This window comes from Theropithecus gelada, chromosome 2, assembly GCF_003255815.1.
Source record: "Theropithecus gelada isolate Dixy chromosome 2, Tgel_1.0, whole genome shotgun sequence".
In the NCBI taxonomy this organism is placed as follows: domain Eukaryota; kingdom Metazoa; phylum Chordata; class Mammalia; order Primates; family Cercopithecidae; genus Theropithecus; species Theropithecus gelada.
The window spans coordinates 101741715-101765924 of record NC_037669.1 but is presented as its reverse complement, the minus strand read 5'-3'; the positions used below and the strand labels follow the sequence as shown (position 1 = coordinate 101765924).

At 48.2% G+C, this 24210-nt stretch overlaps 1 protein-coding gene across 10 annotated transcripts in view; it reads right to left on the bottom strand.

Moving 5' to 3' along the window:
• SCN5A (sodium voltage-gated channel alpha subunit 5) overlaps positions 1-24210 on the bottom strand; it is a 102208-nt gene that overhangs the window by 42798 nt on the left and 35200 nt on the right. For 6 of the 10 annotated variants that reach the window (XM_025375229.1, XM_025375228.1, XM_025375232.1 and 3 more), the window contains 9 exons: positions 23720-23811; positions 19479-19709; positions 17890-17953; positions 16433-16574; positions 15718-15915; positions 14535-14714; positions 13518-13889; positions 8730-8862; positions 7541-7779 (listed from right to left, as the gene is read on the bottom strand). In XM_025375229.1, the coding sequence (XP_025231014.1) occupies positions 7541-7779; positions 8730-8862; positions 13518-13889; positions 14535-14714; positions 15718-15915; positions 16433-16574; positions 17890-17953; positions 19479-19709; positions 23720-23811 (1651 nt within the window). Of the gene's footprint in view, positions 1-7540; positions 7780-8729; positions 8863-13517; positions 13890-14534; positions 14715-15717; positions 15916-16432; positions 16575-17889; positions 17954-19478; positions 19710-23487; positions 23580-23719; positions 23812-24210 lie in introns of all 10 variants that reach the window. The other 4 variants (XM_025375222.1, XM_025375225.1, XM_025375223.1 and 1 more) reach the window with 1 other exon arrangement.

Below are 24210 nucleotides of genomic sequence, written 5' to 3'. Positions count from 1 at the left end.
ATGCCAGGCTTTCTAAGGCCATGTGATCAAAGCTGGATGGTTTAAGATATGCAGAGAATGGTGGCCAGGCCCGGATTCCAGAGCAGGGGCTGCCTCTGTGTGATCTTGGGCCAGTTTCTTCAGCTCTCTGAGCCTTGAGGGTCCTCATATATAAAATGGGGATAATAATAACAACTCCATAGGAGGTTTCTAGGAGTTATAGCTAATGGCTGTGAAGTGGATACTCTGCATGAGAGGGTGATTACTGTTACTGTCAGCAGCATTTATTGTGATTGCTGAGAGTGGCCAAGAGCTCCAGACCCAGGCAGGGGCTGCCTTCAGATATAAACAACTCTGCATGTTTTATAGGCTCACTGGGATCTGGCAGATGGAGGCTCTGAGCATGGTGACCCACTTCCCCTAACTCCTGGCAGGAGGTTCACTGAGCAATGAGTGCAAATGGCCGCTTTCCAGGAATTGGGGGAACTTATGGGGAACCCCAAATTCTCTTTGACCTTGGCATATGACTTTAATGGGACCATATTCCATGCACTATAAACCTGTATCTAAAACATAGTACCTTGTGAACATCCTTCCATGCCAATTAAACACAATCTATAGCATCATTTTTCCTTCCTTCCTTCCTTCCTTCCTTCCTTCCTTCCTTCCTTCCTTCCTTCTTTCCTTCCTTCCTTCCTTTTCCTTCCTTCCTTCTTTCTTTCCTGCCTCCCTCCCTCCCTCTCTCTCTTCCTTTCTTTTTTTTTTTTACATTTGTGGCACATTCCACTGTACAGATATGCTATAACTGGTTTAGCCATTTCCCTGTGATAGTCATTCCTTTTCCCCTATTAAAAACATTGCCACAATAAATATCCTTTTACATGCTTGTTTTAAAGCAACTTGTCTAATTATTTTCTTAGGAAAGATTTCTGGAGATGAAATTGTGTAGTCAATGAGTGTTTTTCAGAGATTCTGACACATAGTGCTAAATGATCCTCGGAGAGAGGTTTTAGCCAATTCCACGAGCTGCATGTGAGTAACTGCTTCCCTTTAACTATGCTAATACTGGGTACTCCGTTCCCATGACCTTTTCTCATCCAACAGGACATTCTTGTTTTATTGGACATTTCTTTTTGTTTTGTGTTTCTTATTTGGTGAAATTTTCTGTTCATATCCTTTGCTCTTAATTGTTCTATTAAAGTGTTTGCTTTTTTGTATGGTTTATAAACATACTTTATATATTAAGGATATTACCCTTTTGTCTATTAGTACTATTTGTATTGTCACAATTTTCCTGATTTGTCATTTACCTTTATTGTATTTGTTTACACTTTAAAATACTTTTTAAGTATAGGATAATAAGATGATTACCTGTGCACCTACCACCAAACTCTAATGAATGTTAACATCTTGCCATATTTGTTTCAAATCTTGTTTTCTTTTTCCTTACCAAAAAAAAAAAAAAAAAAAAGCAAATACTTAAATAGCATTTGATGTATGCCAGGCACTGTTCTAGTGTTTTACATATATTAAATCATTTAACCCTCACAGTAACCCTATGAGATATGTAATGTTTATCATCCTCATTTTACAGATAGGGAAACTGAGATATAAAGGAGTTAAACCAGTAATTCAAATGATGGCTTCCACTATGAATTCTTACCTATCATATGCCATCACAGATAAACCAGGAGCCACCCATAGTACTGTATTCATTCCAAGGTAATCACTATCCCAAATTTGATGTTTATCATTTCTACACATTTTTACATTTTTAATGTATATAACAACAACACATAGTATTTTTGTATTCTTTTAACTTTATGTAAATAAGCTATGCTTTATATATTCTCTTTCAAGTTCCTTTTATTTTTAACACTGTGTTTGAGATTTATTGACACATGTATATGTATCCATTCTAATTGTGTACAGTATTTCATTGTATGAGTACACCACAATTTATTTATCCACTTTATAAAATTAATGGACATTTATATTGATTCTAATTTCCCCTATGACTAAACATACTGTAAAGAACTTTCTTATACATGTTTCCTTGTACAGATGTGTGAGACTTTCTTAAGAATATATATATATATATGGAATTGTTGAGTAGTAGGGTATACAGTATATATCTGTGATTTAGCAGATATTGTTCAATTGCTCCCCAAATGGTTGTACCAAATCCACACTCTTACAAGCTGTGAATTCCCACTGTTTCACATCCTTGTCAACACACAGAAGCCTAGTTTTTACTCTGTTAGGGCAAGAAACAGTATTTCAATGTTGCTTTAACTTCCATTCCTCTGTTTCTCTTCATTTGTTTATAACCATCTGAATTACCTCTTCTGTGATTTGTTTGTCATTTCCTTTGTCCATTGTTGTGGTTGTGTTTTTATCATTTTATCACTATCCCTCTTTTCCTATTGATGTGTAAATCTTCAATATTGCCTGGATTCCATATATTTCTAGTTAAATACTTACTATAATATCAATTTCCAGTTTGTGGTAGTGATTTCACTTAGTTTGTAATATCCCTTGTTGTACAGAGATTACAAATTTTAACAATCTATAATTTAGCAATCTTTTCTTTCATGATGTAAGCTTTTTTGGATTATTGAAGGCCTTCCCAACCCCAAGATCTTAAAGCTTTTTCTCCTGTTGTTATTCTAAAAACTTTAAAGTTTTGCTTTGTCACATTTAGGTGTTAAGTACAATTCCCCTGCATCTAATTTATGAATATGATGTGAGGTAGGGATCTAAATTGATTTTCTTCCACACAGATAACCATTCTCCCAGCATCATTTATTAAACAGTCCTATCCTTTTCCTACTGATTTATTGTATTGTATTGTATTGTATTGTATTGTATTGTATTGTATTGTATTGTATTGTATTTTTTGAGAAAAGGTCTCACTCTGTCACCCAGTCTGGGGTGTAGTGGTGCGATCTCAGCTCACTGCAACCTCCACCTCCCAGGTTCAAGTGATTCTCCTGCTTCAGCCTCCTGAGTAGCTGGGACTACAGGTGCATGCCACCATACCCAGCTAATTTTTGTATTTTTAGTAGAGACATGCTTTCACCATGTTGGCCAGGCTGGTCTCTAACTCCTGACCTCAGATGATCTGCTCACCTCGGCTGGCCTCCCAAAGTGCTGAGATTACAGGCATGAGCCACCACACTCAGCCTTTTCCTACTGATTTATAATACCATCTCTGTTATTTATCAAGTTACCAAATATGGATTGTTCTATTTCTGTGTTCTCAATTCTGTAGCACAATCTTTTTTTCCATCCCTGCACCAATACTATAATATTTTTAGCTTTCTAAGATATCTTAACATACTATGGTAAATTCCCTACCTTAGTCCTTAATTTGTCTTGATCTGCTTTACTTTCCATATGAGTTTTAGGATTATCTTGTCAAGTTCCATTAAAAAAAGCATTGAGATTTTGACTGGAATTACATTGAACTTACAGGTTAATTTGGGAAGAATTTGTATCTCTACAATAGTCATACTTTCATTCATGAAAATGGCACATCTCTCCACTTTTATGTCTTCTTTTATGTTTTTTGGCAATTTCGTATTTTTTCATATGAAATTTGCATATCTTTTGTTATATTTATCGCTAAATTTCTCATGTTTTTATTGTGATCATAAGTGATAACTTTAAAAATTTATTTTCTCCAATTGATTGTTGATGGTGACTAGGAACACTATTTGGAATACTGAAGCTGTACCCACTAATATTGTTGAACTCTTGTATTAGTTCTAACAGCCTCTCTGTAGATTTTCTAAAATGATTTAAATAGACAACAACATAATCTGGAAAATAATGTCAGATATGTTTTTCTTCCTTCTTTCTTCTATTTCTTCTCTTCATCTCTCTATATTACATTCTGGGCAACTGTATTAGATCTAAATTTGCAATCATTTAATTATCTCCCCAACTGTATTAATATACTATTTGATGTGTACATTGAAATTTTAATCTCAATGGCTATATTTTTCATTTATGGAGATTTTATTTGGTTCCTTTTCAAAGCTGTATTATTTTCTTATGTTTTTAATCTCTTATTTTATGTCTCTGGTTATTAAGAACTTTTTTTTTTTTTTTTTTTTTTTTTTGAGCAGAGTCTTGTCCTGTCACCAAGACTGGAGTGAAGTGATATGATCTCAGCTCACTGCAATCTCGGCCCCGCTGGGGGGTCCAAGTGATCCTCCCACCTCAGCCTCCCAAGTAGCTAGGACCACAGGTGCACACCACCATACCTGGCTGTTTTTGTGTATTTGTAGTAGAGACAGGGTCTTGCCATGTTGTCCAGGCTGGTCTCGAATTCCTGAGCTCAAGCAATCTGCCCGCCTCGGCCTCCCAAAGTGCTGGAATTACAGGTGTGAAATACCGCACCTGGCCAATTATGAACATTTTTATAATCTCTATCAAGCAATTCTACTATGTGACATTTTAAAGGGGATAGCCTGATTGTGTCTGTCCGTGTGTGTGTCTGCTGACTCTTCCTCATGGTGGAATATTTCCTTCTGTGTTTTATAATTTGGGAAATCCAGTTTGACCTGGGCTAAAGGTGTGTCCTTCCAGAGAAGTTTTGTTCCCTTTTAGGGGCCCCAAGACATTATTCTAGGATCACTTTCTATGTTAATTTTTTAGATGTAGGTTCCAGGACTACTCAGGTGTAAATATGAACCCCAAATCTGTATGAGGCCAAATCCATAGTCACAGCCTTTCAGGGGTTACTTTTTTCCTTTCCAGCCCTGGCTAAGACAGGGCTTCTTTATCATTTCCCAGGGTTTGTGTGTAGGTTTTTTCTGGATCACCATTTTTCTGAATGTATGGTCATATTCTTATGGGGCTACTCAGTTTCGACCCCTACTCACACTGTCCCAAGGTTGAGTGTCTTGTCTCTACATGCTCATTAAAATCCAAGCCTCCAGATTATGCAAATCAACACCTCCCCACCCTACCCACGGCAGCTACAGAGCCATTTCACAAGTTTACTGCTATGGTTTTTAAGCTTCTTTTTGTTTTTGGCACTTCGGGTTTCCGTTACAGTAGCCCCCTCTTATCTATGGGGAATACATTCCAACAAGGCTCCTAGTGAGTGCCTGAAACCATGGATATTACTGAACCCTATATATACTATGCCTTTTCGTAAATCTACATACCTCTGATAAAGTTTGATTTATAAATTGGGCACAATAAGAGATGAACAACTTCTCTTTGTTATATATTTGGCTTCTCTTTGGCACATCTGTATTGCCAGCATCATTACTCTTCTGCTTTGGAGAATAACAATTAAGTACAATAAGGGTTACTTGAACACAAACACTGTGATACCACAACAGTCTATTTGATAACAGAGATCGCTAGTAAATGACTAATGGGTAGGTTGCATATAGAGCACGATACGCTGAACAAAGGGACAATTCATGTCCCCGAGCAGAATGGAGCAAGACAGTGTGAGATTTCATTGTAATACTCAAAACGGTGTGCCATTTAAAACTAATAAATTGTTTATTTCTGGAATTTTCTATTTAATATTTTCACATCATGGGTGACCATGGGTAACTGAAACCATGGAAAGCAGAATTGTGGATAGGAGGAACTACTGTACTTTCTCATGCACTTAGCTACGTAATTCAAAGACTGTTTGCTGTATTTTAAATTGTTTATTAATAGGAGACTTTTCAGATTTTCTTGTCCATAATATTGCTGGAAACAGAAGTTTCATTTGCCTTTTATCTTTATTTGTGTGATGGGCTAAAAAGTTAGTTAAATCTATCAATCTTCTCCTTTATGGAATTTGTCTTCAGACACATGCTTAGAAAGGCTTTTTCCAAGCTGATTATTTACTCATGCTTATTTTTATGGTATTATTTCTTAACACTTAATATTTAAACTACCTAGAATATATTAAATGCAATAAAATCAAAACCTTACATACTAGCAATAAAGCTATTCAAACAGAACAAAATATAGCTATAACCCAACTACACTGCCTGTTATCTATAATTTAATGACAAGTTTAATACAACTGCAGTTTAGCCACAACTTGCTGACCCAGTGAAGCCACCAGTGCTGTTCATCACACCTAACTTGCTGCTCAGTCCAACCCAATGGTCACAACCTGATAAACCACACTCAACTGAAACCCTGCATAACTACCATCTGAAGACCACCCAACATTCCCAACAGTGCCATGAGACTTCTACCCACTGAGATGTAGCTTTCCCTTCTGTTTGCACATAGAAGGAAAGAAAAGTAAAATTACAGCAAGTGGACTCAAATTGGTGAAAAAAATCTCAATAGGCCCTGCAGAGAACTATCTAGAGTCCTGGGTTTGGAAAGTAAGAAGAAAAGAAAATCCTCATACTCCACAGTGTGAGAGACCTACCTGCCTGTGGGGGTCACTTGAACAGCTGGGCCTGAGACAGGCTGGGTCTGCAGTAAGAGCAAGCTTAGATCAAATGGGGCCAGAAGTCCCCCTACCATCCTCACACCAACCTCAGTGGTGATCTCAGAAGCTCCTTTTTGAGGCCAGTGGGCTCATGGCAACTCTGCCCTGGGATCCTCTAAAGATGAGCTGACTCTGTTTACCTGGACTGATCCAATATGGACCTGTCCTGGGAGTTGAGAGATGCCCAACTCTGCCCCTGCCATGTCATCCCTCCGGTCTCTGGGCCTCGGTTTCCCTATCCGTATAATAAAGAGGCAGGACTTGATTTAGTATCAAGAAAAAAAAAAATCGGAATTAGAACCCAGACATTCTGACTTCCAGGAGCAATCTAACAACAACAATAGCACAGCTATCATTTGTTTTGAGTGCTTACTGCTTATCAATCTATGAGCCAAGCAGATTATAGATATTATCTTATTCAATCCTCATTACCTTCCTATGAGGTTGATATTGTCATACTAATTTCCCATTTATTGAATTCAACAAATATTTATTGGGCCAATTACTGAGTAAATTGCTTGAGATCAGCTAGTTAGTAAGAGCTGAGTCAGAATTCAAATCTGGCTCTGCCTGATTTACTTACTACACCCAGCTATCCATCCACCCATCCATCCATCCATCCATCCATCCATCCATCCATCCATCCATCCACCCACCCATCCCTCCATCTTTCCCTCCTTCTATCCAACCATTCATCCACAATTTCCCCCATCCAACAACACTGATGCAAGCTCGGTCCATAAGAGAACTACCTCCTGCACACACTCTCCTCCATCTACAAATTACAAAATCTCAAGTCTCCACACATTTCAGGTTTACCCCCAGCTCGCTTTTGTTTTCTAGACTGTGAACATCTGCATAAACTTTTCACTCCACCCTCCCACTCCAAATCTACATTTCTCAGCTCCTTAGAAGCCGACCTTGAGATTCCCTCCCTCCTCCAAGATGTCTTCTATGATGATTCCCACCCTCAAAAGATCCTTCTGTGTGCAGGATCCCTTCTCCCTTACCCATGAAGGCTGTGCCAGCTGCCTGAGGTTCCCTCCTGCCAGGATGCCCATTTTATAGCCAGCTGCAGGTGGCTCTTACCAGGTTTCCGACCTGCAGCATCTCCTCGAATTCACTTGTCATGTTGTAGTGCTCCAGCGCCATGAAGAGTGTGTTGAGCACGATGCACATAGTGATGGTGAGGTCAGTAAATGGGTCCATGACCACCAACTTCACTCCCTGCTTGATGGACATCCACAGTGGGCAGCACTCCCAGATCAGGTAGCGCTGGGCGAGGCGGTTCCAGCATGGTGGACACTTGCGGCGAGACTCCTCTAACTCTGAGGGGACAGCCAGTGAGTTAGTTTGATTCTGTTGACTGAGCCATATGTATCTGGAATACCTTCCAGAAAAGATTTATGACTTGCTTTGGGAGATGACAGGGCTGCCACACGACAGTGGGACAGTGGGGGCAGCGAAGGCCGAGGGAATGGGTGGCTTGTGTCTTGGCTCCTTAGTCTGGAAATATGAGAGAAGAGGGCCATAGGGACAGGAAACAAAGATGGAGGCAGGGAAAATGGGGACAGGAGAGATTATTAGGACAAACGTACAACTGCTTAAGACAGCAGTCCCACATAGACCTGGGGACACTCAGGGGAGGACAGGCTGAAAATGATGAAACAGTAATGGGGACAGGCAAGTTCGGGCACAAGGACACCTGGGACAGAATGGGTAGGGACAGATGTGGACATCTGGGATGTGTCAGGACAAATGGGAGAGGGGATGCCGAGGACCGGCTGGAAAAGATGAGAATACATCTGAGATAGGAGGGAACAAGATCAGGATGGGGGGTGCCAAATTCAGACTGGAAGGGATGTGGAGTTGCCTAGGGCAGGAATGGCTGGGAAAGATGTGGGATGCCTGGAATAGCCTGAAGTAGATATGGGAATAGCTAGAACAGATACGGGTGTGCTCAGGACAGGATGGTCCTAGACAGACATGGTTATGGTTGGGAGACGATGGAATGAGACTGATAAGCATCTGGGACAGGCCAGATGTGGGAGTGTTTGGGAGAAACACAGACATGGTGATGCCCAGGAGAGAACAAGCTGACACAGATGAGAAGAGATGGAAGGACAGGCAAGGCTCCACAGAACAGAGAAGGCTGGGACAGTGTGGGGATGTCCAAAGCAGGCCAAGACAAATGGGGGATGCCTGGATCAGGCTGGGATGAAGGTAAGGGTGCCTGCAGCAGAGGTGGGGAGTATTTAAATGACCTGGGGGTGCTGACCTTCCAGTGCGCTGGTGAGGACACTGACTGCGCTGAGAGCCCGCTGCCGTGCTCCTGGCTCCTCGAAGCCATCTATACATGGAACCTGGGGGGTCAGCATCTGGGGCCCGCCTGGCTCCTCCGATGGTGTGGTCTGAGTGCAATCAGGAGATTTGCGTCAGCCTGGGGAAAGGGGTCCTGCCTCTAGCTCTAGTCCTGCTGGAGCTGGGGTGGCCAGTCCAGACTCAGGCTGGGGATGCCATCAAGATGAAGGTCTTGATGGGACACTGGATGCTGGGCTTCTCTGTTCCCAACTCCCTCCCAGTTAAGAACTCCCTCCACCCCTCCTGCCAATCACTGTCTCCTTCATTCTCGTTTCTTCTTCACTGCCTCTCATCAGCAGTGATTCCTGAGTGTGGTCAGGAAGCTACATATATCACAGGTCCTCCCTGAGCCTGATGCTGTCATACACATTAGTATATGCAAAAATGATCTGGGAGTCTTAATTGACCACAAGCTTCCCAGCGTCAAGAGCATAAAGAAGCTGAAAAAAAAATCTAACTTGCTCTAAGATAATGCTAATAGAAGGATAAAGTACAATGCTTCCACGTGGCTGGTGGGAGGCTGTGTCTTTTGTAGGGGCAGTTAGGCTGGATTTACCAAGAAAATTTTAAATTGGCCCTCCAAGTCCTCATCTGGTAATCTAACTTCATAAATAATTACGTATATGCATCAAAAATACACATAAATGATGTTCATTGCAGCACTGTTCCTAATACCATAAGAACAAAACAACCAATCAATAGCAACCATATTCAAATCAATTATAGACACAATCCAACTCTGATAGACAACAAAGAGAATGAGGCAGTTCTTTGTATGCTCCCATGGGGACATCTCCAAGGCAAACAGTTTGATGAAAAAACAAGAAAAAGATCTGGAAAATGCATACCAAATGATTAAAGTGGACATATCTGGGGAATGGGATTGTGGGGGAGGGGAAAGAGAGGGAGAAGTTCCCTTTTCACTTCTGCACTGTGTACTTCTGCACTGTGGGGTTTGTTTTCACCATGCATGCACCATTTTTATCAGTATAAAACCCAGGCCTGGAAACAGCCCTGGTGAAGGGAGGTGGCAGGCAGGCATTCTCTAGGCTTACCTGGAGCCTCCCACAGAACCAAGGAGGGCCAATAAAGCCTTCACTTCAGCAGGGCCCTGCATGACCACAGCCCAGGCGCTGAGCTGTTTAGCATGCAATAGCAAGACTCTGTAATCTTCGCAGGGCAGAGGGAAGATGGGCCTAGACTACCCAGGGTAGAAGAAGCAGGGCATAGGGTGGGTACCAAATAGATCCGGGCTCAAGTTAAGGACATCCCGGCCATTGGTAGGACTGCTCTGAAATGTTGCCTAGGGAGGTAGTGAACTCCAAGTCATGGAAGTATTCAAGTGGAGGCACCTGAGAGGGCTGAGGTGGCTGGTGCAATGGTACTATCCTGGGTCCAACACAACCATGAATTTGGCCAGCTTAACTCACAAGCAAGTTTTAAATTTTCCCAACTTCTCCCCTCCTTCTTTGCCATCTATGATAGTTTGGTTATCACTTGGCACATATGCACTCTCTTTCCCCTCCCACTGAGGGTGAATTAAACTTCCCTGCCCTGGGCATGAATGGCTTTCTTTGGACAACACAATGTTAGTGGACACGCTGTGAACAGAAACCTCAACTGGGCTAGTGCTGTTTAGCTTGCTCTTGTGCTCCAGGAATTCTCCATGAAAAGAGCTTCCCCAGGTAGCTGTCACCCTTTCAGCCTGGGCCTCAGAACAAAGACGTGGAGCAGCCCTGAGCCTAACCCACATCATGGAGCCCAGCCCAGCCAGCGTGCAGTCTGGAGCAGGGCTTCCCAGCTAAGCCTAACCTACATGGGCCACGCTGTAGTCAACCTGCAGATGAGTGAGCATGAGAATAAAGGCTTGTTGCTAGATATTGACTTCTGGGGTAGTTTGCTACACAGCGTTGTTATGACAGTAGCTGACTAATACACTATCCTAGTCCAGGTGGTCATCATCCCTTTCCCAAAACCACTACAACGACCTCCTAACTGGCTTCTTTTCTTCTTCTCGTCCCTCTATTCTCTGCATAGTAGAAAGGGATTCCTTTAAAAAGTGAATCAGATAATGTCACTCCTCTGTTCAACAACTCCTTCCATCCTACTCCTCCCCATCTTACTCACACAGTATATCCAAACTTTTCTATGGTCTAGAAGGTCCTGCACAGTCCAAATCCTAACTCATGAAACTCATTTTAATGTTTCACCACACCTGGCCCTGTTAGTCACTCTCATCCCTTGGATGTGTCCTCCTCAGGGGCTTTGCACTTGCTATTCCCTCTACCTGAATGCTATTCCTCTGCATCTTTAGGGCTGGCTCCCTAAAATCATTTGCCTGTCAATTTTAATGTTACCTCCTTGGGAAGGCCTTTCCCAAGTATTCTAATAGTCCTCATCCTCATCCCTCCCCTTAGCAACTTGCTATCACATGACTTATTGCTACCTGAAAATATTGATTAGTTTACTGTCTTCCTAACTATATGGTAGAAACTCCAAGAGGACAGTGATCTTGCCTTCTTTGTTTGCTGATATAACCCTGGAGTCTCAACACTGCCTGGCACTCCACATGGCAGGCTGGCACTAGATAAATATTAGATGGATGGATAAATTCTTGGGAATCAATCAGAAGGCTTGGGTTAGAGTTCCAGCTCTGTTCCTAACTTGCTAGGTGGCCACAGGAAATGAGGATGAAGATTTAACATGCAGGGGGAGAAAAGGAATGGATATTCAGTGTGCTTCTCCCACCTACATCTAGACTTTTGGAACCAGGCAGTCTCATACAAGCAGAGGGCAAAGTAAGTCTTCAGTCCCTACCTCCCAATCTGGATAAACTGAATGTGAGCTGTCTGCTGGGCTGGCCCTTCCTCCCCATCCTTGTTGATTAGGCATCCACAGTGTGCCCAACACTGTGCTCTGTTTTCAGACTAGAACTGGGCAGGAATGTGTCACTGGGGACCCAGTGAAAGCACAGAAGGCATTCCCAGGGCCTGCAGCCTGCTAATCTCTTTGACTCTTCAAATGTCTCCATCTTGGTTCGATAATTCCTTTAACTTTGCAAATGACCCTGTCTTGGCCTGCTAATCCCTTTAAGGTTACAAATGGGCCCCACAGAAGTGAGAATGGGTGAAGTCAGAATTCCTGGTAATGAAGTGCTTGAACTTGGATTCCTCCCGACATGTGCAGTACAATGAGATGATTTTCTCCTTAACGAGATTAGGAAATTCTATTAGCGCTCGCAGCTGCTGACCTGATTCCATGAGGCTGAAGCTCCAGGGCTGAACCTGCCTGGTTTAGTGTTCCTGGAAGCTAGACACCCCACCCTTCAGATGGGCCAGGGCCTCCCCAGCTTTACCTAAAGCTGTGGTCTGCCCCCAGGGGTGCCCAGTTTCCTCCCTTCACACTGTGCTCCAGAGGAGTGTGGGACCCTGGGCATTCTGCAGTGTGCCCCAGGAACCTCACTCCTTCCTGTTCACTAATACCGATAACAGATAATACTGATGACTCCAACACCAGGCAAGTCCGGGTCTCAACACTGGACCTAGTTGCACTCTTTCAGTCCTCACCACGACTTGCTGGCGTATAATTTTCACTTTACAGATGAGGAAATTGAGGCACAAAGAGATTAATTAACCTGTACCATGTTCCACAGATTGAGCAAGAGTCTGAGTGGCATGAAATAAGCCATGCGGCTGGGAGCCCTGCATCTTCAGGCCACCCTCCACCTTCCTGGTCAAGCCTCCCATCCGTTCTACCTTCCTCTCCAAGTGCACCCTGCAGGCCTTGGGGGCTGAGCCAGATGTTCAGCTTTTTCCTGGGTGGGCTGCTCTGGTCATTGTGTTGGGGGCCCGGGGTCCGCAAGGACACCTGATGGCTGATTGGGCAGCCATGAGTCTGTCATAGGATTGACTAAGTGACCAAAGTTCTGATTGGCCTTTCACAATCTGGCCAGTCCCTTCCTATCACCTTTGGAACAGTCACTGCAACTTCTCTCGCCGTCGCTCCCTCTGTTCCAGCCACACTGACCTCATGGCATCTCCTCCAACAGGCCAGGCAGATTCTGCCTCTGGGCCTCCGCGCTTGCTGTTCCTTGTGCCCGGAACAGGCTTCCCCAGATGATGGTCATGGCAGCGTTACTAGCTGTGACATATTTAACTATTATCCTTCTTTATCCCCATCACACACAATATAGACATTTTTTCTTTTTTGATTTTTTTTTTTTGAGATGGAGTCTCACTCTGTTGCCCAGGCTGAAGTGCAATGGTATGATCTCAGCTCACTGCAACCTCTGCCTCCTGAGTTCAAGTGATTCTCCTGTCTCAGCCTCCCAAGTAGCTGGGATTACAGGAATGCACCTCCACGCCCAGCTAATTTTTGTATTTTTAGTAGAGATGGGGTTTTACCATGTTGGCCAGGCTGGTCTTGAACTCCTGACCTCACGTGATCTCCCCACCTCGGCCTCCCAAAGTGCTGGGATTACAGGCGTGCCCCATCGCACCTGGCTTTCCTTTGATTTTTGTCTGTCTGTCCCCATTAGCATGGATGCTCTATGAGGGCAGAGATTTTTTTTGTAAGTTTATGCACCTAGAGCCCAGCACATAATAGGTGCTCAACAAATATTTGGTGAGTATTTTTGGACTTGGCACTGGTGATCGGTTTGAGAGACCAGAACTGCCCTGGTGCCTGCATCTCGGGGCTGGCTCACCGTGTCTGGTGGGTGCTCTAGCATCACAGGGCGGAGGAGGTGGCTTCCTGGGGATGTGGCCTCTGGGTCACCTGCCCCCAGTAAGGAGACCACTCCATTGCAGTCCACAGTGCTGTTCTTTTTGCCATTGAGGGCGTGGCCAGGAGTCGAAGTTCCAGGACCGGGCTGTCCCTGGGCACTGGTCCGGCGCAGGGGCCAGGGCACCAGCAGTGATGTGTGGTGGCTCTCGCTGTCCCCCGCTGTGCTGTTTTCATCATCTGCAAAATCTGTTTCGGAACCCAGGTCTCGCCGGCGAAAGGTGAAAATGCTCCCTCGGCTGGAACGTGGCTTCACAGAAGTCCTGCTGAGGCCGTGGGTGAGGCTGAGATGATTCTAAGGGCACGAGGAGAGGGGACATGACCATGACATGTGCTCTTCATGTGCTCCCAGCCTGTCTTTTGTGCCATTGGCCTCAGCCAAACTTCTCGGAGCATTGAGGGCTTTTTTTGCCACACAGGAACTGGGTGGGTCGGGCCAGGGGTACTTGGAAAAGGGGATGTGGGGTTAGAGATAATCCTGTATCTTCTGGGATCTCTACTCCCCTCAAATCTATGTCTCTGGAGCTGGGAGCCTAAAACTTAACTGGGCTTGGAGTTAGAGCTCAGGTTGGGTAAGGGAGAAGGAGGCAGGAAGGCTCCTGGTGTTGCAGACAGGCCCGGTCTGAGCAGGACCTGGGGCACTCGGAATGGCCCCTCACTCTTATGGGCATGTCCTTGAACTCCTACCAACCCATACCATGGGGCCTCGTCCCCCAGCCCCAGCTCCAGTGCTGGGATATTGGCCTCAAGTTGGGGATATCACAACACCCAAAACTAGCCTGTCCCTCTGCCCAGAGCTCCCCTACTCTAAGGAAGGCCATGGGAAACAGGAAGGGCAGAGAGGAGCAACCGTGGGGGCTGTGACTGTACAGGGGCCTAGCATGATGGGCTTTTCATGCCTGACCCGCCCTGGAAAAGCTAGAACCACAGCTGGGATTACCATTGCTCTGGGACCATCTTCGGAGTCAGACTTGGGGAGCCTGTCCTCCCCACACTCCTCAGTTCCTGAAGACATCCGTTTTCTCCTCTTGCTTCTTCTATCATGGCTGTTTACTGGGGCCAAAGGGGACATCTCCAAGGAGCTACGGGACACGGTATCCACACCCCTGATGGTGAGGGCCTGGAAAAGAGTGGAGGAAGGGATGTTTCCATCATTGAGACTTTGTGCAGCCTCAGGCTCAGGCAGGCCAGGCAACTCTCAGTGACTTGGATTTCTCTATCAGTAGGTGGACTTGCACACCTACTCCAAAATGAGGACATCATGGAGATAAACTCAGACGGACCCAGAATATTTTGGGGAAGATCAAGATCCAGGAAGGAAAATAGGAGTGGCTAAAGTGGGCAGTCTTGGAAGAGGGGAGTGTGTGGAACAGGTGGGAGGTAGGTGTGGATGAGCAGAGAAGTGGCAGAACCAGAGGGCAGAGGCTCTCCTAGAAGGTTTAGCTGGCCAAAAGTGTACTGGAAGATGTGGCATGGGGCAGTGAGAAGAACAAGTGGGTGCCCACAGCCTGGCTTCTAATAGCTCACTCTATAGCCAGCCTCCAGGCTCCACCATGTGGGAGACTGGGGATGGCTAGGGCAGCATTGTCAGTGCTTATTTTCTGAGATAGCTCTGTTCTCTGACATTGGACCTTCTTCACTACCCCACCAGAAGGCATCCCTTGACCGGAATAAACTATGTGCATGGACACACGGATCTCTTATCCAGCATGCACTGTGCTCACCGAGACCATCTTCACCCAGGAGCTACCACCCAGTAGGCACCATTTTTACCCAGCTGGCGCCACTTTCATCTGGAAGACAGGATGACCATAGGAACAAGTTTACCCAGCACAAGCCCCACTCATAGGACCCACCTTACCCAGCAGATGTCACTTTTACCTGGTAGGCTCCTCACTAACAGGCACGTCTTAACCCAGCAGGTTCTAAATTTTTACTCAGCAGATACCACATTCACAGAAAATATCTTTACCCAGCAGGGACTGCACCATGCCCACAGGAACCAGCTTTACCCAGCATGTACCATGCCTGCAGGCACCAGCTTTACCTAGCATATACCCCACCTATAAGCACCCACAGTCAGGTGAGGGCTTAGAGGCTCCTTGGTGGCACTGCTCACCCACCTCGTGTTCTTTCTTGAGCATTTCCATGGCCTCCTGGAAGCGCTTTTCCTTCTCCTCGGTCTCAGCGATGGTGGCTTGGTTTTGCTCCTCATAGGCCATGGCGACCACGGCCAGGATCAGGTTCACCAGGTAGAAGGACCCCAGGAAGATGACAAGCATGAAGAAGATCATGTAGATCTTCCCTGCAGACCTGAGGGTCTGGGGGAGCAAGGGGGCAGAGGTCACCCTCACTGGGGCCCCTACTGGGTTATGGCATTTCCAAGTCACCTGGTCTAGTTGTACCAGGCATTCAAATAGCCATAGCCTAGGGAGGAGGGTAGAGATGTCCCACCTATAGAGAGGGACATGTACTGACCTGCAGAGAATGACCTGCACACAGTGGGGCTGTGTCCCACCCAAGGAGGGAGGCAGAATGTCTTACCCAACTCAGGGCATGCTGTGCCCACAGAGGGAGAATATTCCATCCTACAGGGAGAAAGAGTGTCCCACTCACAGAGCAGACAGCATCCTATATGAAGGGACTGGTGCTTCATCACCAGCAAAAAGAAAGTTCCTTTGCTTGCGGGTCCCTTCTCCCTCAGAAGCAAAGGTCCTTGTCCCCTGTCCCCTCCAAAGCTCTCACCAGTGGGGAGGCTGCTGGGGCCGCTTCTGGCTAGTCACTTGTGTAGCCTGGACCCTGAGCCCACAGTTGCTGTCCCTCTGTGGGCACACACACCTGCTGATAGAGGCGCTCCCAGCAGTCCTGCGTCATCAGGCGGAAGAGTGCAAGAAAGGCCCAGGCAAAGGAATCGAAGCTGGTGTAGCCGTGGTCAGGGTTCTCGCCTGCCTTTAGGCACCGGTAGCCCTCGGGACATGTCCTGCAGCCACACACAGAGACTTTGTTCCATGCTGTCAGGGGTCTGCTGCCCTTGAGACCCTTGCTGGGCTGGACTTACCGCCCTGGGCAACCCAGTGTATACCCCACTGCTCTGTGAAGCTGAGATTCACAAACCTAGTGCCACGCAGCTGGATCCTGCCTCTGTGACTTTGTTTGTGCGTGCCTCCCACTGGGACACTATCTTCCTCTTTACTCTACCTATCTGTACTCTGCTAGGCCTAAATCAAGCTCCCTTCTGCCCATATGGCACACCATCCCCAGCTACTATTAAGTTGCCTCTCCTCACAGAGAGGAAGCACGCAAGCCTGGCTCATGTCTCTTCCTCTGCCCGTCTACCCCATGAGGAGTTGAGTACAGCACGGGCATGGGGCAGAGCAGGGTTGGGGAGAGCAGTGAGCCTCGGCTGAGCTGAATAGGATAAGCCCAGGGCAAAGGCAGGGCCATGGGGTTGAGAAATGATTCTGGAGGGGATGGGTTGGGGCTTGGCCATGTCAGGAGCCCATTTGCACAACTGTGCACACAGTCACTGGTTCAGTGAGGCAGATCCACAGTTCACAGAGCTGGAGGTGATAGCCTCTCTCCCAAAGAGGAAATGCTGGTCTGGAGTCATGTGTGCATGTATGTGTGTGTGATACACACACACACACACACACACACACACACGGACTTAGCAAGGGACCTCTGTGTGTTGTTAATGTCCCAAGACCTTTCAGACAATCTCTTTGGTGACAGGAAGGAGGCAACAAACTTGGTACTTCCCCTTTGAGGTGACCCTCTGTGACCCCCTTCTCCAACACTCCATGGCACTGTCACACTGATCCAGACCCTGGTGTGCACAGGGCCCTGGAAGCTGCACGTGGCTACTGGGGCATCTCAAGGAAAGTCCAGGCTGCTGGGGAAACCACATTCACTCCAAGGGACAGCTCAGCAGCGAGGGAGGGAAGACTGGAGCTGGAGGGAGCAGTTCTGGGGAGCTTCTGGAAGGGAATGGAGTTGGGGGTGGGCTGGTTGGGGGGCTGTAAAAGGCATCCCGAGCTATCCCTCAGTCCCAGCCCACCTTCAGGGCTCCGTTAGCTCTCCCTGCAGCTCTGTCCCTGACCTTTCTCCAGCAGCTGTCTCCTCTGTGCTGGGGGCAAGGTGGGAAGCTGGGGAGGGGTCCTGGCAGGGAAGGGAGACAAAAGAAGGCCTCACTGTCCCTGGGGTCAGGGCATAAATAGAAAATAGAATCAGTTGAGAAAACACCAGGAGACTCCCCTGTCAGGACAAAGAGACCCGGGGCGGTGGGTGCCACATACCCAGCGTCAGAGCTGTTTCCACACAGCAACACGTCTGAGGTGCCGTTCTTGAGCAGGTAATTTTCTGTAAGAGAAACATCATGCTGGTGAGGGGCACGCTGGCCCAAAAGTTTTTCCCTTGCATCCAGGGTTTTGGGGAGGTGGAGACCTCACTAGTGGTCTTCATTCTTCTCTGCCCCTTCCCTGCCCCTACCCTCTGCCTGGCCAGGCTTCAGGCAACTCTGGCTGTGCCTCTGGCCTTCCTCCTGCTCCTCTGCAGACATCCTGCTGCCAGTGTCCCCATGCTCTCAGAAGCCACGGGAAGCCTTAGGCAGGGCCTCAGCTGTCCCCACAGGAAGCTTCTGCACCCCACCCGAAACCACTCAGGGGGCCCACCAAGGTCAGGAGGCAAGGGTCTGGGCAGAGTTCCAGCTTGGCTGCCGAGTCACTGTGGGGCCTTGGCCGGCTACTGCCCAATTCTGTACTCACTTCCATCACATAAAATGGTAGAAGTGATGCCTGCCATAGTCACCATGCTAATGCTGTGGTCTGTCTGGATGGAGCTGCACCAAACAGGACTGCCCGTCTTGTCCTCTCCTCTCTGTGGCAGTCATCAGTCCCCAACACTCACCATTACCTGGCTTTGTCTTAGGCGACAGTTGTCAAAGCGTGGTCCTCGAACCATCATCATCAGTGTCAACTGGAAACTGCTCAGAAATGCAACTTCCCGACTGCCACCCAGACCTACTGACTCAGAAACTCTAGGGGTGGTGGGGCCCAGAAATCTGTTTTCCAGAGCCTTCTAGGTGACTTGGGTGCACATGGAAGTTTTAGAACCGCTGTTATGAGGCCACTGCTGAACTACTCACTGAGTGTCTATGTTTCGTTTTCCAAAGTGGACTGCTGGTGTATGTAAGAGGCCCTAACCTCAGAATGGCCCTCAGAGTCATTCTGGCCCAGGGTCCTGTGGCCTGGAATCTGGCCTCGCAGCAGCATGTACCTCTGAAACAGACCAATGGCTCTCGTCAAGAGTGGTGCTGGCCCTCAGCCTGGAGAATGGAAGTGTGAGCCACAGGGCGGTGAAACAGTGGGGCTCACACAACTTGGCACAATCACTGGGCTTGTTCCAACTCCCTTGCAGGGTTCTGGGGTACACGTACATGGAATTAGCATCCTGGCAAGGAACACTGATGTCAACCGGGAGATCTCCATGCCAGCTAGGTAGGGCTTCACTCTGAAGCCTCATCAACTACTCCGGCTCCGTGTCCAGCCCTTTCCTAAGCTGACAGTCTGTGGGCAGGCTGGTCACCTTGCCATTGCAACACTCTAGGGTCAGTCCCATCTCCAAATGCTGCAGCTGCTCTTCCCCCAGCTGGCCCTCCATCTAACTCCGTACTTCCCACTCCTCAAGCATCGCCTCCCCATCTAGCCTGGGAAGTCACAAGGCAGGCCCTAAGTCTGCTCCCCATCTGTCCTCTGTCTGGGTCTCTGGGGGATCAGACAGGGCTCGAACAACCCTGGAGGCCTGCCCGCTGGTGACGCATGTGTGGGAGGTGACCCCGCCCTGCTGGTCTCGCAAAGCCTTCCCCAGCTGCAGAGAGAGTTCGCACCTGGATCACTGAGGTAAAGGTCCAGGGATTCCCACACCAAGCCATCGGCCTCCACGGAGCCGTTGGTGCCGTTGAGCGCTGTGAAGTTGCGCACGCACTTGTGCCTTAGGTTGCCCATGAAGAGCTGCAGGCCGATGAGGGCAAAGACACTGAGGCAGAAGACCGTGAGGACCATCACATCAGCCAGCTTCTTCACAGACTGAATCAGGGCCCCCACAATGGTCTTCAGCCCTGGGGAAGGCAAGAACAAGCACGGGGTCACCCAGGGGCACCGAGCTCTGTGCTCCACTGGTGGGGGGCTGGGCCTGAGTTGAGCTGGGTTGGGACCTGAGTAGGCAACCAGAGGTGGGGACAGAATAAGGGAGGCTTCTCCTGGGCTTTGAGACTCAAGTCCCACTTTCCTCAGCAGCTGAGATTCTGTCTTGATTTCCCTGGGCAGGAGTCTAGGCTGGCTTTGTAGTTTCAGAGGGAACCTGCTCCTTCTTGCTGCCCACCAGCCAAATATATGGCAGGGGCGTGGAAAGTGCTGTTTTCTTGAGAAAACACATACTCAGAGCATCACCCCCTTTGGCTGGTCTGAAGGTGTGCCAGACCTACCCCTTTTAATGTAGTCCATGGAAAAGGAGATGGAGGCAATGGAGGGGCCTCAGCCTTGATCCTGAGATGGGGAGAAATAGAGCCATTCCTGCTGGGGGTCCCCCTGCCCCACAGCTGGGGTTGGTTCTATTTGATGCACAGGGAGTGTGGATTGTTTGGAGGAAACTAGGGGCCCAGGGTCTCATCGGGTAGGGGCTAGGGGCTGTGGTCGGGTGTGTGCTGGGGGCTCTGGGTGAGGGTCTGGCAGGGTCATGGTAGGTGATGTCTTAGCGCTGGCTCAGGCCCACCTTTAGGGAAGGTTCAGAAACAGGGCTGACCTGCATTGCATCTTCCCACTTACCCTGTCCCTCTAGGACCTCCCCACGCCCCCATCCATCCCATTCTCCATAGCTGAGAGGCTGTGATCTGTTAGTTGCACAGCCTAGCTCCCTGCAGAAGCCAGCACCACATAGCAGAATGACAGAAAAGCATGTGTAGACACCAGTCTGGCCCTTAGCGACTGTCCTAGGACAAGTGCAAGCAGAGCATAGGGAATGAGGGGGATCCTCTGCCAGCAGCAGGGCCCTGCCCCTCATGCCCCTGTCCCAAGCGGCCAGATCTCAGATTAAGCTCCATCCATCCACTGTCCCGCTGGTTAATGTGTTAGGAGCATCTGTGGCTTCTGTGCCTGCTGCTGCTGGGCCTGTGACCCACAGGCAAGGAGGCCATGGTGGGCAAACACAAGATGGGGAGAGGATGACCTCCCCATGGTGCCACTGACACTGCTGCCTGCCCAGGGCTCAGAGGCACTCAGCCTTCCTTGTGGAAATCGTCCTGGCAGATGTTGGCAACTGCCTGGGCAGTGGGTGGACCTCACAGGTCTGGGCCCAGAGTAGTGGTGGTGGTGGGATCCACAAGCTCTTCATGGTCCAGTGCTCCTCATCTGTAACGGAGCTTCCTGTACCCTTTGGTGGGTTTACTGGGCTGGAGACCTGCATGTCTCGAGGGGAACGAAGTGAAGACTGATGGACAGCAGCTTGAATACTCAAAGTGGTCTGTGCCTCAATTGTTAGGCTAAAGTCTCTTTGGCCTGAAGTATCCCATTCAAGGCCAGCAAAGTACCCCCTGACCTGGTCTGTGGAGATAGTGGCCAAGGATAACTCACCCCTTTGAACATTTCTCATACTGATGATAGATTTCACTTCTGGCAAGAATGGTTGCAACAGAATTGCAGGATTCTTTCTGAAAAGACCCAGGAAGGGATGCGCCCCAGTATATCAAGTGGGAAATCCTCCTGCCACTGAATTAACAGGCTGGGTGGAAGAGCCCTTGGAAACCACCAATTCTGATTTCACTCTCATTTTATGGAAAAGCGACTTGAGTGTAGAGAGGACTAGGGCTATTTCAGACTCAGATCAGAGGACACCTCCTCCCGAGAGCCTTCCATAATGCCAACCACAGCATTTTTCTATTGGCCACTTTCAGAGCCTGCTGGCTCACTAGGTTGCTGGCAGCTTTGAAGAGGTCCCATGGAGCTAGGCTGAGATTGGTGGGCTTCCTCCTTTTCCCCAGGACAGAGAAATATTTCCCTTTGTAAATGTTTCTTATAAAACACACCAGGAATACGCCTTAAGTCCTGGGGTCAGTGTTTGTCTACTTTGGTGGGCTGTGTGCTTGTGAGGCTGTCCCCTGGCCCTAGAGGAGAGACCATGTGGTTTTTGAGTCTATGCATGCCAAGGCCCATGATGTCTGTCTCAATGCAGGTGGCTCCGTGGGACTGAGCGGGAGCAGACTGTCCCCTTGCTACTGGCCCTTGGCAGGGGTCTGGGCCACTTGTAGGAGCCCTGGGGGAGATGCGGCCCTTACGAACAGTGGGTTTAGAGGTTAGAAAGCTCAGTGTGAACATAGCATAGCTGGGGACTCCTCTGGCAAGATAACTAGCCCTACCACGGGGAGTCCAGATTCCTTACTGGAGCTTAGAGCAGTGCTTCTGACTCCTTGGGGGCAACATAGCTCAAAGCAGGCAATAGGCCTGGGAGCCACCAGGTTCCACATCAGGAGTGGATGTAGCCATCTGGTTCAACCGATCCTCCTGTCAGCTCTCACACCTCCCCAGAATGATGGCATGCAACCTATTTCCAGCCACCTTCTTTTCTTCTTCTTTTTTTTTTTTTTTTTGAGACAGAGTCTCACTAGGTTGCCCAGGCTGGAGTGCAGTGGTGTGATCTCGGCTCACTGCAACCTCCACCTTCTGGGCTGAAGCGATTCTCCTGCCTCAGCCTCCTGAGTAGCTGGGATTACATGAGTGCGCTACCATGCCCAACTACTTTTTCTATTTTTAGTAGAGACGGGGTTTCACCATGTTGGCCAGGATCGTCTTGAACTCCTGACCTCAAGTGATCCACCCGCCTCGGCCACTCAAAGTGCTGGGATTACAGGCGTGAGCCACCGCGCCCGGCCAAGCTGAGTTTTTAAAAGAAGTGCCTCCCCCAGTTCTAAGTGTGGCTGCTTTTGGAAAAGACTTCTGGAACGAACCTCTGGGCACTGCCCCTCCAGAGCAAATTCCTCCAAACAGGAGGAGCTTTGAGTCTGGGGAGAGGGAATACAAACTTAGGACAGGAATGTCTCCTGGGTGGAACTCAGCTTCAGCACCGGCACATCGCACAAGCAGGCTCAGAAATCACAAGTCTTTTCAGAGTTTTCCTGAATGGACGGGTGGAATGATTTCTAGAGAGGTCATCTGGGCCTAGGAGATTTCCCAGATGCAATTGCCAACATCTGTCAAGGAGAATTTCTTCCTGAGGCTACCATGCATGGTTTGCTAAACCTCTACCGCACCATGCAGCGAGGGCTGTTAGACACCAAGGCCCGATGATGCCTGTCCACAGATTACACTTTGTTTCGCAAAATGGGGCTGGGGCTCTGGCCCTACTTATATCACCAGACGGGGCACAAGGCGGGCCGAGGCACTCAGTCATGAAAGACCGTGCTGGAGTTTTCCTCTTTCATTCCAGGTGTGTATGGGGGTTCCCGCAAATGCATTTCTTTTGGTTTCCTCATCAGAAGCTGACATTCCAGGCTGAAGCAATTCATGTAAAACTTTTAGCTATTCAAATAGCTGAGTGTGGTTTGGAAAAGTAGTCCACTATCTTGGAAAACAATTGGGTTCAACGTGGGCCCCACCGTGGGGTGCTCTGTGCCCCCTGGTGTCTGTGAGAGTGGGCTTTGCTGCGGTGGGCAGCCTGAAGCCCATTCTGAGGCTCCAGGGGGACAGGCATGTCCACTGCCACTAGCCCCTGGCACCTGAGCCCTAGGAAAGGTATTCTGGTGACAGGCACATTTGAAGGGCCTTCTGGAGGGTTGCCTTGGCTCCCAGGTGGCTGGAAAGGCCCAGGCGTATCCCTCCAGCCTTGGCGTTTAACCTGATTTTCACCTGAAATGACTGATATAGTTTTCAGGGCCCGGAGGACTCGGAAGGTGCGTAAGGCTGAGACATTGCCCAGGTCCACAAATTCAGTTGTGTATCTGTAACAAGGGAAATTCACACACGAGACAATGACAACACGCCAATAGGAGACACACAGTCAGAGGAGGAAAGGGGGTGGGGAAGACAGAGAGAGAGTCACTTGTAGCTGAGATCTGAGAGGCAAACCTGGGCATCTTACCTGGGATAACTGAAATAGTTTTTAGAGCTCTCAGGACTCTGAAAGTTCGAAGAGCCGACAAATTGCCTAGTTTTATATTTTCTGATACATACCTGCAGAATCAAACCACAGTTATTGGGAATTACAAAGCAGAACCTCCGCCTGCCCTCCCCGACCAGCCCTCTCCCTTGGCCCCCTCCCATGGGGGTGGGGGGCAGTGCTGTGGATAGCCCAGGACCTCCCTCAGGTTTTCTTCTGGATTTCAACCCTCCTAACACAGGACTTCAGCTTCAGTGCCGTAAGGATGTCCACACGGCAAGCTTCCCGGCGACTCTCTTGGTGATGGTGCCATGGATAACCGGTGCTAGGAGGCAACCACTTTGCCACTGTCTCCACACCACTGGGATCCATGACATGAAGCCACATGTGGGGTCTGGGGCTGGGGACACATCAGAGTGAAGAGAGAAGCCTGTTTTCCAAGAGGCTCAGGTCAGGTGATACAGGAAGCAAGT